Raw genomic sequence first — 14,270 nt, forward strand, 5'->3', positions numbered from 1 at the left:
TGAAAAGATTTACAAAAATCTCATGTAAGTAAAGAAAGGTCAATTGAATACCTAAAATACCCCCAACTGTATTTTCTCTTCTTTCTTCCTCCATCGAAGGAACATCTCTGCATCCACTCCCTTCTTTTCTCCCTCCTCCTGCCCTGCCAAAGCCCTAAAACCAAAACCCAGTTGTCTTGTTCAGGTAGCTGGACCATGGGCTTCAGATTGAAAAGTTTGAAGTAAAAAAAGAAAACTTATGGGCAACTTTACGTTGCGTCATAGGAGGTGGAAGACTCCGGCTCATTGAGTAGCGGCACTACACCTTCTGCGTCCTCCACCGAGTTGCATTGCTATTTCTTTTCTCAAGCACCTTAGACTGAGAAGGCCTCAATTTATTAGACATAATCTGCAATGTCGCTGCAATCTCCGGCTAATATGAAACCACCCCATTCATTCAGTGTGATTAAACCTGTGTTTCCATCTCCTACTCTTTGTTCAAATTACTTGTGAATCAAAGAGATATTAGCTCTGGTTTTGAGGATAGCTTGATCTGAAAGAGAAATCTGGTGGGTTAGGTTATACTTGCTTTATATGTTCTTCATGCCCAGGACCTGACACTGACAAATCAGCGAAAGGGCAGCAGTTGAAACATGCTTCGGATATCATTTAGAGAATTGTATGTGGATTGAAGATAATACATTCGCCACCTCTACAATTATAGTTATCCACCATGAGATTTGATTTCAAACGGACAAGGTCATGGTGCTACTGAGTTTTAAACTATCAAGCCGAAGCCTCTTCGTTGGAACCTAACTTATAATGGACCATGGAAGAGAATCACACAGAAAGAGAGAGTCAAAGAGATCTTTCTACCATTCCCACATTTATCCAGGATGCAGAAGTAGCTAGTCGAATAGATCCAGACAAAACCAGTAGCAACAGAGAGCATTCAGTCCGCACCAAAACTAACAATAAATTTACTGGGACCGGATAGGCTCTCTTCCGTTTCTAAAGAGAAACCTCTCGTGTGTGTGTGTGTGTGTGTGAAAGAGAGAGAGAGAGAGAGTGTGTGTGTGTGTGTGTGAAAGAGAGAGAGAGAGAGAGAGAGAGAGAGAGAGAGAGAGAGAGAGAGAGAGATGACAAACGTTGCCAGCATATGCTTGAAGGAGAAGGGAGTGGTTGCGAAGGCATTCCCTCGAAGAAGACGAAGAAGAAGAAGATAGAAGGAGAGAATGATGTTAGGGGTATTTTAGGTTATTCCTTAAGTGTTTTTTACTCGTATGGAGATTTAGTAAATCTTTTCAAAATCTTACTTGTAAATGTAAAACATAATTGATAACCACCATTTTTGTAAATTTTACTTTTACTTGGTAGATCTAGGCAATTTCGCCAAGATTTAAACACGCATCCTTTTATGTTTGCAGGTGTTAGGAAGTGTGTTCAAATTTTTTCAATCGTTGGATGGGTAGTTGAAGAGGAATTGAATGCCCAAAGAGTCGGAGAGGATCCGGATCTTCAAACAAAACTGCAGAAATGGGTTAAAGATACCATACCCGATGCCAAAATCCAAATCCAAATTCTTTTCACAAGAAATAGAAGCCGCATTAGGAACCCTACAATTGTCATAAAACCACAAAAGACAGCTGTCACTTACTTATTGCTCTTCTACGTTACACATTTGCTTGTGGAAAAAAAGACAAACACATAATAGCTCTTCAACGTTATAGACATTTGAGATATGGGTACACATTTTCACCGAACCTCACCCACTAATTTACCAATACTTACGACTAAAATGCAAACGAAGTATTTATTTAAAGTAATAACACGCAGATCCATCTCCTCCGTCCATCCACTTTCTATTATAAATCATCGTATACGTGTTGTCACCACTTAGGATATGAATTCATGATCCTTGGTTTCTACCAAAACCCCAAAAAAAAAAAACAAAGAATTCATGATCTTTGGTTATTAACTTGTCTTAGGTTTGATAACCTATTTTGAGCTTTTTTTTCTAAGACTCCCTTAACACAACCAACCCCACCCCCCAAAGGAATCTTTGGTTGGGCATGACACGTGTACGGGTAGGATTCCTAATATTGAGCTAAAATATGAAGCAGACATGATTTGTACGTAAGGAGTATTAAAACGGTCAAGTTGGTGGTGGCCGCAACATTTTTTGTTTGTTTTTTCGGCCGCAACGTTCAAAATGACTAAAAAAGAAAGGGATTAGGCTTAGCCCCACGGCCCCCACCACCCATGTCAGTCACTGTTATAACGGTCGTCAATAAAATTGGTTTCTCAATTTTTTATGTCTCAAAAATAAAATAAAATAAAATGTCATGACGGTGTTATCAACGGTTATAACGGATCCCGTACATCTGTCATATTTGTTCTCCACTCGAGCTCCGCTTTTTTTTAGACCCCTCTATCCCGGAAATTTATCCTACTCCGTGTGCCATACTCTCTCTCCACTCTCCCCACGTCCACGTTGAGGAGTCCGAATCTCTGTTTGCCAGTTCCCCCACAAACTTCTCATCTCAAAGGGGAAGGAAGCAGTCTATAAATATCAGTAATTACAGAAGAAAGAAAGCTTCCGTTTTCCATATTCTCCTTCTCATGCTCACTCTCTGTTTCTCTCACAATCAGAGCATGGAACGTCTTACCTTTCCTTGTTTCCTCTTACTTCTCTTCATCTTCGCATTTGCTGCAGGTAAGCAAGCTCTTCTTCATTTTCCTTTAATACTCTCTCTCTCTCTCTCTTTGTAATGTTTCTGTTTGTTTTTAACGTTTAAATTTACAGATGCGGGTTCCATCGGAGTTAACTACGGCCGAATAGCGAACAACCTTCCTCCAGCGCCAAAGGTGGTTCAGCTCCTCAAGTCTCAAGGTCTGGAGAAGGTCAAGCTCTACGATACTGACCCTACCGTACTCAAGGCTCTTGCTGGTTCAGGCATCAAGGTTGTCGTCGACTTACCAAACGAGCAGCTCTACTTGGCCTCGAAGACTTCATCCTTCGCCAACAATTGGGTCCAGAAGAACATCGTTGCTTACCATCCATCCACCCAAATCTATGCCATTGCCGTCGGCAACGAAGTGTTTGTTGACCCCAACAACACAACCAATTACCTTGTCCCAGCCATGCGCAACATCCAGGCCGCGCTCGTCAAATTCAAACTCGATTCTTCGATTAAGGTGTCGTCACCCATAGCCCTCAGTGCTCTACAGAACTCATACCCGTCTTCTGCGGGATCCTTCAAACAGGAGCTAATCGAACCCGTAATCAAACCCATGCTGGAATTTCTGCGGGAGACCGGGTCGTACCTTATGGTGAATGCTTACCCTTTCTTCGCTTACTCGGCCAACGCCGACGTTATCTCCCTGGATTACGCTCTTTTCAGGAATAACTCCGGCGTAGTTGACTCCGGCAATGGATTACGTTATTACAGTCTCTTTGACGCACAAATCGATGCGGTGTTTGCGGCAATGTCGGCTTTGAAGTACGACAATATCGAGTTAACGGTGACGGAGACCGGATGGCCGTCCAAGGGAGACGAGACAGAAACGGGTGCGGGCGAGGAAAATGCAGCTGCCTACAACGGCAACCTCGTGCGGAGGATACTCACAGGGGGAGGAACTCCGTTGAGACCCAAGGCGGAGATAGAGGTGTTCTTGTTTGCGCTGTTCAATGAGAACAACAAACCCGGTCCGACCTCCGAGAGGAACTACGGGCTTTTCTACCCAACCGAAGAAAAGGTGTACGACATACCATTGACGATGGCGGAGGTGACACAGCAGGGTCCGGTTAGCGGCGGAGGGAAGAGCCAAGTGACCAACCCCGTGAAGGGCAGTGGAGGAAGCGGCGGCACCGTATCGACTAGCTCGTCGGGGCAGACGTGGTGTGTGGCGAATGGGAAAGCAGGGAATCAGAGGTTGCAGGCGGCGTTGGATTATGCGTGCGGTGAAGGAGGGGCGGATTGTAGCCAGATACAGCCGAGTGGGCTTTGTTACGATCCCAATACAGTGGAGGCACACGCATCGTTCGCATTCAACAGCTACTATCAGAAGAATGGGAGACGAATGGGAACCTGTGATTTCCAAGGAGCCGCTTATGTCGTTACCCAACCTCCCAGTGCGTCTTCTTCCCCTTCTCATTCATTTTATTTATCCTTAACAAACACAACCCACTGTGCACATGTTAGGCCCTGGTAGTAGGATTCTGGTTTTGCTCGACCTTCGTTCATGAACATTGATCAGTGATGATGACTGATGAGTGTGACCCAGAGCAAAGAGATTAGTTGCAGGCGGCCGCGATGGGGACTGGGCAGGGTTTCCCACTTTCCCTCTTTTTTCACTTTCCACTTTTCACTTTCACAGTGAGATTAGCGTGGGAGACAGACATTGTTTCTCAAAGTGGTGTCTTGTCACAGTGGGAGAAGACTGGGTAGGGGGAGATAACATTCAAACCTTGAACCAAGCAAAAGGGTTTTCCAGTCTAGTTCCGAATTCCGAGGATTTGAGTTTTGTTTTCACACTTATTTTATGGATTGGGTTTTTACATAACTTTCACCTGCAACTAGATGATAATTTATTTTAATTTTTCTTGCAGAGTTTGGGAAATGCGAGTTCACCACTACGAGTAACTAAAAGGAACGATGGAGGGAGGAAGGCAGATGGAGGGAGAAGATGAGTTCTTTTCCTGTAATGTTTGTTTTTTTGCAGAATTGGGGATACCTTTGTTTTATTTATTGGTAGGAGATAAATTACTTAAAACATTTTATTTGACTGCATTTGTAGTCTTAATAGTTACACTACTGTATTCCTTTCCAAATTCCTTCTTTTGTAATTAAAAAAAAAACTCTTATTTACTCGTCATAGATTATCAATTAATTTGTGTCTATTTCATTAATGTATTTATGTCTTTATTGAGGTGAGAAAGAGAAGTTTTCGCTGAAATGGGGATGGTGGGGGGGGGGGGGGGTTGTTATTTCTTGTTGGATTTCGTTGAGCCAAAAGTGTTGCTAACCATTAAAACTCCTGTGTCTACCTACCGACTTGGGAGTTGGAAGTTGGGACAAACGACCCATAACCCCCCACCCCCCTAAATATTTTGGCCCATTTCTATTATTTTCTAACTAATAAACTGCAAACTGCAAAGTGCAGCTTAATGATAATGAAATTGATTAGACGTCTTAAATTGTAGTAAGGGCAATTAAACAAACTTAATTTCAAGTATCCTAAATTAAAAAAAGACTAGTATACATACAATCCATGATTTGGTCCCCAAAGGGGGCGAAGGCCCAAACTTGAATTTTCAAGTAAAATATGCTCTCTTTGTCTTTGAAACCAACGAATCTAGTGTCTTAAAAAGGGATCGACTGATTCGGGGATCTCAATACCGGGTTTTTACTTTTTAATCCTTGAACACAATACTTGTATTAATTGCAAATTAGCACTTAACATACTTCATTTTTTTTTGGGTTTTTTTGGGAGAGTGGGTGGACTCCGGGGACTCTGATCCTTTGTGGTGCAACAGGTTTGGGCACGCAACCCAACACACAGTCATTGGATGGGCCATCTAATGTGTATTGGACGCCTTATCACACCACATAGTAGCCCCGTTTGAATTCGAGAGGAAAGAATGTAGTATTAGGGAAAAAGAAGGCACATGTTGATGAAAAATCTCACTCCTAATAGATGCTCCCACACGTTCTCTTAATGACCCTCGATGCAGGCCACGCAGCCTGATTTCTTAAAACAAACTTATAAACCTAGTTGCAAATACCGTTATGAATGGAGGTGCAAGTGCCATTATGCCAAAGAATGAAGTTCCATGTGCAAAGGGAAGTTTCTGAAACAATGATAAGAATCCAACCCTGCCATCCCTATACCCCATGGACGGTGTGAGATGGGTTGGGGTGGTGTCAATAGATAATGATGTTTTCATTTTTACAAATCTAGATTTTGGAACAAAATCAATTTCAATCGGGAGTAAGGGGGGCAAAAATGTCTTTTCATATGAACCAAGAAAAACTCACGAAATTACTAGTGTAGGCCATATTCCTGGACAAAGTTTTTTTTTTTTTTCTCTCAAATATGTTCACCCATCTATTAATTACAAAGGCTTCAGTTCAAATATTTTCTACCTGAAATAGGTAGGTAGAGAGGTTGAGATGGTGATGGTGGTTTTTGTTTCTTCTTGGATTCCGTTGAGCCGAAAGCTGAAAGCTGAAAGCTGAAAGCTGTAAGGAATTAAAACTCCATCTGTGATGACCACTATAATTTGGCCCAATTTTATTAGATTCTTACTAACTAAAGCGCAAAGTGCAGCTTATTGATAGTGAAATTGATGATCGTGATGAAACGTCTCATTTGGATACATTTTTTTTTTCAGAAAAAAAGAGACAATTTATCCAATCAAGGGTTTGGTCCACAAAGGTCCAAACTGGAATCTTAAAGTTAAAATAGGGTCTCTTTACCTTTCAAACCACTAAACCATGTAATAATATAGGACCTCTAATGCAAACCTACGCCACCACAACACTTGTATGAGTTGTAAATTAACACTTTAACACTCTCTTTTATTATTGTTATCTAAGCAAATGGATCCCCCTATCATCATTAATTTCACATGAAATAAAATCTCCCCTATGATTAGCTAAAGTGGCAAAATAGTGTTAAGTTGTTAACTTACACTTAAATCATGGAAGTGTTAATCCAATTCGACTCTAATTCCAATCCAATTCGTCTCTAATACCATAAATCATGGGAGTGTCAATCCAGTCATGGTTTTAATACCTGGGAGAGGAATAGGCACACCACCCGTGTATAGTAAACTAGCGGGTGACACCAATGAGGTAAAATTATCCGATATAATTGATACGTGTCAGTTTCGATATCAACCTAGACCGATACAAATCCCCCAATACCAATATTGCGTCAAGAATTGGGGGGAGCATGTTGTTCTTGCAAAGAAGAAGACAACAATAAAAGATCGGGCCGAATCGGTTTGGTCGTTCCAATGCCTAAGTCAAAACTCTCTAGCAACAGATGATAGTAATTGAAATCAGATGATCATAGAAGGAGGTTACCCAGTTATTTATAGGTGATTGAGAGTCCTGCAGGTAGTGACGTGACTTAATAGGAAAAGGAATCCTCCCGGCATGAGTTTAGGCGATTAGAAGCCTTTTCAGGGCTAGGGATAAGCTTTCCAACTCATCATGCCACGTCAGGCTAGATTAGTGTGCTGGTTTAGGGCCGTTAGGGCCATTTTGCGCTATTTTTGGGGCATGATTCCATCGCCTTACTCGGATTTGACGTCGGGGTGAGGTCGGCCCCTCTTAGGATCAGGTCGCTATCTTCTCCAAGTCGATTTTTCATCACCTCGTCCTCAGTGATCGACTACTCTCAAGATCGGGTTGCTATCTACTCCAAGTCGGTTCTTCCTCGCCGCGTCCTCGGTCGGACAACCTGATCGCGAGCATGCACCTTTCTCGTTCACATGGGGTTACACATGTCAGAACCCTATTGGGTGCTGGTTTTATGACGTATCAACCAACAATGTTAAAACTTAAAATCCACGAATCCAACAGTCACAGATTGCTCATTTTAGTGAGTGCAGGGAATGTTCACGTACGTGAACAACTCACAGCCATTCAGATGGAATCTATTCTGTGGAAATATTAATGTTCCATCTGAACGGCTGTGAGTCATTCACGTACGTGAACATTCACCCCCCTCCATTTTAGTCCTCTCTCCTCAGCCTTTCTTCTTTCCACTGAAGGCCATCCACTCATGTAATCACACCCTGTTTGTGCACTCTCAATCTCTCTTTCTTGAGCATGTGAATTTCTATTTACTCGAATCTTGTGGTACCCTTTCGTGGGTCCACTGACCTAGCGTGAGAAATGCCATTACATGCCAAGTTTAGATCCTTTACCCATTTTTCTATTCTGAAGCAAACAAGGATCATCATCTATGGTGTTTCCCTCTTTCTAAGATAAAATTAAGAATGCAAATAAAAAAAGGAAAGAGCTGCTGCAACTTGGAAACCCTTCCACTGTTTCTCATGTGCGAGGATCATAGTTGTACCATTCAGGAAGGCAAAACATTCTCGAGCTGTACAGAATGGATATTATTAATTAAACAAGATTCTCCTTTTCTTTCTTGAATCTTCCAACTTTATTAGATCTGCTCCTATGTTGAAAACACTTTTAAAAATTTAAGATCACCACCATAAAGTAAACCCCAAAATTTTAAGAAAAGAAGGAAGTGGACTGAAGGAAGGAAGGAGGGAGGGAGGGGGGGGGGGGGAGAGGGACCTTAAATGTCGGAGATTCTATATCTCTCTCTCTTTTGCTGCAAAGATTCTTCTTGCCTGCCTCGTTCAGATTCAGCTCTTACATAGAGAAAGATGGGTGCTGGTCACATGGAATGTAGTCCGCTTTACTTCTATTATTGGGATTTTCTTACTTATAAACAACCTTATTTGAATCTAAGAGCATGCTCTAGGACACACACATTGCTTCATTTGCTTGGGCCAATGTTATTAAACTCAAATCCAGCTGATTTGGATCCATCAATTCTAAGTCGATTTTGCATTCTCAAATGATAAAAAATAGTTGTTTCTATTGTCTGAGAATACGAAATCGATCTAAAATGTATATCAAATTCAACCCTATAAACATGGATCATCTGGAACTGGAATTGAGCTTATTTTGGCCGAATCCGATCAATTCCAGACCAATTTCAATCGTTTCTAGGATGATTATACTTATTTCTTAGTGTTTAGACCTTGTTCAATACTTTCTTGCTCTTTAATAGTCGGAGGAGGGTATACCCTAGGTTAAAATATAGAGAACCCAACCAATTAGGTGACATGCTCTCTTCATAAAATGGTTCAAGGTACCAGCATTGTATTATTCGACACATGTCAGCTGGAGATGGATATCCATATGGATTGGTTGTATGAGTCAAGAAAGCTTTTTTGAATTTACTTTGCAATAGGGGTGCAAGTTTGGCCCACTCGACTTGAGCCTGCCCTGAGCCTAAACATTGCCTAGGCTAAAAGATACCATGGCCTTGAGGGAGATGTAGGGACTAGGTCAGGCCGAAAAGAAGAAGATAGGGTTGGACTGGGTTGGTTCGGGCTCAGCCCAAGGCCTCATCCTTGGCCCAGCCTGGTTATGACTCAAGATTAGAAATTTTCAGCCATGTGCAGACTCAGGGCGGGTAAGGGTTGGATTTTTCAGATCTGAGTTAGGGCCGGACCTGGGCTAGAGCCCAACTAATGAGACTCAGAATTGGATTAGGGTTTAAAAAGCCTAGCCCAATCCGACCCTGTTGTAGCGCTAATTTTTTGAAACTATTTTTTTTTGGGGGGGAGGGGGGGCGGGCAGGCGGGGAGACAAGACTTTTCCTGACATTCAAGCCATGCTTGAGATGGATGCCTGAGGGAGGAATTTTTATCACCAACGGTTCCCATGCCCGGTACGGTTCCCTAGTGCCTCTAATAAAAGGGGAGTGGATCCCACCCAGGCAATGTATTCGGTCAGGGGGTGGAATGATCATTTCAGCCCCCCTATGAGAGGAACCACACAATCGTATCGATCAACGAACCTCAGAGGATAAAGGTCTGGGCTTCGCATTGTGGAACAGTGGCCTTTTTGTCATTGTCTTCAAACTCACATGTTAGCGCACAACACCTGTCGGACTTTTTGGCCTTTGCTTTCCGTTGTCACCTGTTATTTGTTATGAGGTATTGGTTCAAGAGTGCTTCTTGGTCTTGGGTTCTTGGGCTTTTGGGTTCTTGGGCTTTTTCCTCCTATGCCAGGTCATTGGCCCTTACCCCTTTGTACATCTATTTTACCTTTTCCAAGTAATGGAATCATTTTACCAAAAAAAAAGTAATGGAATCACGTATTTGAAACAAAATTTGGCGGGGGACAAAAACACCCACATTTCGGTTTCCACAATTCGTGCGTGTTAGAAAAGTTTTTCTATCATTGGTTGCACGTTTCTCTCCTCAGCTCTAACCTCTAATGAATTAAGAATGGTTCATATTCTTGGCCAACCTGGAATCTTAAAGATTTGGGCCGGGTCCTCTTATCCATCTGATTCTGAATTTCTGATTGCTGCCACGGGGAGTTGAACCAGTTTGATGAGTGATCAAGAATTCGGGTTCATACGGTAAACTCCATTCAAAATAGGACCTGTATTTAATATCTCCTTCCAACCTGAACCAATCGAACTGATTGAAAAATGATTGGTTCTAGCCAAAACTGGTCATCCCAATCGAAATTTGGACCAAACCAACGGATTGACACCTCTACCCCTCACTAAAATTCGTGGTACTGGAACAACTTGGAGTTAAACCTGAACCGGGCCACGACCCTAATTGGCACGATTTCATGTACAGGGTCATGGAAATTCTAACACGTTGACGAATGAAAAGTTAGGTGCGAAATATGTGGCCCACATCAACTGCTGAACCGTTGACGATTCCAAAATAAGGAAATAAGAAGAGGTCAACAGATTTGTGAGTCCTCGTCACGTCCATTGTACTGGAGAGAGTCATGTCTATCTCTGGTTTTTTGTTTTTGGGGTTTTTTTAAAGGTAAACTCTCAACGTCTATCTCTGCCACCCATTCGAAAACCACTCTCTTTCAGAGCTTCAATGAAGGGCTTGAAATCAAAATTTCACGAAGGAGGTGCTCCTTCTTCCTTCTCTCCATTCCCAACTCTAAACCTCTAACCTCCTCTTCCTCCCATTTCGCTTGCTTAACCCATATCAATAGGACTCGAAAGGTTTCTCTCAGACTCAAAAGCCAAGGAAGGAAGGAGAAGACCCTGGGGTTAAAGGGTTAATTAAAGCTTGAATTCCTCTTTGCGCAACAAGGAAGGAAGGAGAAGAGGTGGTGGCGTAAGTGGGTCTGAAACTCTTGCCACTTTCTTCCTCTCCGCTTTCTCTACTTATCAGTTTCCATTAAAATCTTGTTCGTTAATTTAATCTGTCTCTGCAAGTTTTGTTGGTACCTGAGAGATTGGAAAACAGAGAGGACGGAAGCGAGAAGACGAGGAATTGATTAACAGTAATAACAATGTCAAGCAAGCTGAGGAAGGCAATAGGAGCAGTGAAGGATCAGACGAGCATCGGACTTGCCCTGGTAGCCAAAAACAACTCCTCGAATCTGGAAATCGCAATTCTCAAGGCCACAACTCATGACGCCGTGCCAATCGAAGAGAAGTATGTGAACGAGATTCTCCTCTACATCTCCTCTTCCAAGCACTACGCAGCTGCTTGTGCGCAGGCCATCGCTAAGCGCATTGGCCGCACGCGCAAATGGATAGTGGCACTCAAATCCCTAATGCTCGTCCTCCGCATCTTCCAAGACGGAGACCCTCACTTCCCACGCGAAGTCCTCCTTGCCATGAAACGAGGTGCCAAGATCCTAAACCTCTCCAGCTTCCGTGACGATTCTAACTCAAGCCCTTGGGACTTCACCGCCTTCGTTCGCACCTTCGCACTCTATCTGGATAAACGTCTCGAGGGCTTCCTTACGGGCAAGCTCCAGCGCAGGGCTGTCTATAAGGAACAGAACAATAAACACAGAAACCATCGCAGGAACGAGTCCGTGTGCGACATGAAGCCCCCTGTTTTGCTGGATCGTATCAACCACTGGCAGTGCTTGCTCGATCGGGCAATCGCTACCAGGCCAACCGGTGCCGCCAAATGCAACCGTCTTGTGCAGATCTCTCTCTACTCCATTGTCAGGGAGAGCTTCGATCTCTACCGTGACATCTCCGACGGCCTCGCTCTTCTCCTCGATAGCTTCTTTCACCTCCAATATCAATCCTGTTCCGACGCGTTTCAGTCCTGCGTTAAGGCCTCGAAGCAATTCGACGAATTGTGTGGGTTTTACACCTTGTGCAAGAATATCGGTGTGGGACGCTCGTCGGAGTATCCGAGCGTCCAGAAGATCTCCGATGAGCTCATAGACACGCTTAAAGAATTCCTCAAAGATCAAGCATCTTTCCCTACTGGGGCTCCGAGGCCACCGCTCCAGCCTGCCGCCTACTTGCTTCTCCCTTCGCCTTCACCACCACCACCTGACTGCTCTGCATCGACTTCTGGACGGCTCGAAAATGTTGACCAACAATCCGATGAAGGATCCGAGACTCACAACCGACGCGCCTCGCTAGAGGACCTGATCTGCGTGACTGACGCAGTAACAAGCCCATCCATCTCCATGGGTCAACACCAATTTGAGAAATTTTCCCAAATTGAAGATTTGACGAATTTGAATGTGAATCCGAATCAAACTGGGACGGCTTCAATGGAGATGGACCTATTATTCTTCGACGATGATGATGATCAGCAGACACCGGTGTCTGTAGAAACTGCAGGCCACGGCGGCGGAGGAAGAGAAGGGTGGGAGCTCGTGCTGGCGGAGACTGCGAGTGACATGTCCATGCCATCGTCTTCCCAAGCAGATTCTGGCTTCGAACCCTCGTTTCTGGATAGCCTTTACAGCAATCAGGCCCCAGTAGTCCAGCTCCAACAACCCACCTACAACCCATTCCTCCAGGACACTAGTGGGATTGATGAGACATCCACCATTGCCTCTGCACAAACAGCAATTGTTCCCGTCGTCGTCGTCTCCGATACATTTTCTTCCCTCCCAACGTTTCAGGCAACCCCAAAATTCAGTGCGCAGAAATCCGAAGACCTCATGGCATCAAACTGGAACGTAGAAGATGATCCTTTCGCACCATTTCCTTCTCAAACGGATCAAATCTTGGATACTTCCACCAATCAACAACAGCAACTGCTACGTGAACAGCAGTTGTGGTTGCAAAACCAAAACGAAATTATAGCTAGGCATGTAAATATAACTTGATTGAATCCCAGAACCCCAATATTAATTCATATTTTTTACAGAATTCAGAAAAAGAAAATGGAAATTCTTTAGCCTTTACTTGATTATAAATTAGCTCACATTAGCTGATTTTCACCAAGACCAGCAACTCAGGCCAGCCCATGATAAATGAGGAATTTGGGCATAAATTTGATATACATTAGGCTTAGCGGTATCAAAAGCTGGCCCACACTGGTAGGCCCAATTCGAACCGGTTCAAGCAAAGTCGGACTCATCGGTTAATAAATGGTTCGGTGCCAGGACAAGACCGATGATTATTCGTGTGTTTTCCGACCAACACAGAAAACCAATTGGGACCACCCATTTATACTTTATAGTTTGTTTATAGCCGGATTATCTCGTTTAAAGACAGATCATGCAATTTTATCCTCTCAAGTGCGGTGCACTACCTATGCACCTTTAAAGCGCATTAGACAGTACACCTCACTTGTGCACTGGATTTTTATCCTCCCAAGTGCAGTGATCACCATCTGATACACTGGGCAATGCACCGCACTTGAGGATGAAAATCCATGAGACCCAACTCACTAACTGATGCATTAGTGTGCGTATATGGGTTATGATTTTCATTTGCAGGGGGCTTTGTTCCCGCTTACGCCTGGGCGAGGGCCAAGCCCAAGCACATCCTGTTCACTCTTTGGCCCAAAGAACCAAAGGTCTGGCTTGACAGTGTTGTGATTTGTTGGCCCAGCCCAATGTACAACTCTACTCATGAGGATGTGAGTATGGACAAAGCTCAGGAGCAGACGGAGGGATTAGTATTCCAAGGTTGAAAAACACTTCCTAGGAGCTCCTTTTTGAAGTTGAATGTCTGTCTTCTATAAGAACTCCTTGGTTGTAAGAGATGCTCCCTTAGTGAAGTATTATTATGGCCAAGCTCAGTTCATTTCAAACAAGCTAAACCTTAGATGTGGTGGGCTCGCATTCAAAGCAGATTTCTATTATATATCCAGCCCATGTAGAGATGAACCTTAATTAGGCCCTAAGAAAAAACCTTTACTCCTTGGTGACCCACTCATTGGTATGGATCATTGCCCATTCAAAATCCAAGTTCTCATGAGTGATCACTTGACTAACTCTTTAAGACTTGGGGCCAAGTTTCTATTGACAAACACAACTAAACAAACATAGTGGTAAGTTGAATGGGGCTGAAATTTAATTTGTGGATAGATAAACTCCAAGGTCACCTTCGGGTTATCTTGCTGGCCCATGGGTTACAACTCCCTTGCCTCTTCGTTTTTTCGGATTGCTTGCCTATTACAATGGCTTTGCATGGCTCGACTATTACTCTCGATTGGGCTTCCAAGGTTGTTGTAGATGACATTTTGCTGTTTTGTATTAATTTTGATT

The 14,270-nt window shown here is 43.4% G+C and overlaps 2 protein-coding genes across 3 annotated transcripts; both read left to right on the top strand.

Moving 5' to 3' along the window:
- The first annotated feature begins 2,581 nt into the window (after positions 1-2,581).
- On the top strand, positions 2,582-4,642 carry LOC122641020 (glucan endo-1,3-beta-glucosidase 12-like). 2 transcript variants are annotated; one of them, XM_043834331.1, is made up of 3 exons: positions 2,582-2,695; positions 2,786-4,174; positions 4,224-4,254. In XM_043834331.1, the coding sequence occupies exons 1-3, from the start codon at positions 2,602-2,604 to the stop codon at positions 4,226-4,228; spliced, it is 1,488 nt and encodes a 495-aa protein (XP_043690266.1). In that variant the 5' UTR covers positions 2,582-2,601; the 3' UTR covers positions 4,229-4,254. The 2 variants fall into 2 exon arrangements, with proteins under 2 accessions (XP_043690266.1, XP_043690267.1); XM_043834332.1 differs by lacking the exon at positions 4,224-4,254 and adding an exon at positions 4,592-4,642 and having other exon boundaries at positions 2,588-2,695; positions 2,786-4,114.
- Positions 4,643-11,044: 6,402 nt separating this feature from the next.
- On the top strand, positions 11,045-12,949 carry LOC122639538 (clathrin coat assembly protein AP180-like). Its single transcript, XM_043832404.1, has one exon. The coding sequence runs from the start codon at positions 11,082-11,084 to the stop codon at positions 12,879-12,881; it is 1,800 nt and encodes a 599-aa protein (XP_043688339.1). The 5' UTR covers positions 11,045-11,081; the 3' UTR covers positions 12,882-12,949.
- The last annotated feature ends 1,321 nt before the right edge of the window (positions 12,950-14,270 follow it).

This window comes from Telopea speciosissima, chromosome 9 (genome assembly GCF_018873765.1).
Source record: "Telopea speciosissima isolate NSW1024214 ecotype Mountain lineage chromosome 9, Tspe_v1, whole genome shotgun sequence".
NCBI classification, from domain to species: domain Eukaryota; kingdom Viridiplantae; phylum Streptophyta; class Magnoliopsida; order Proteales; family Proteaceae; genus Telopea; species Telopea speciosissima.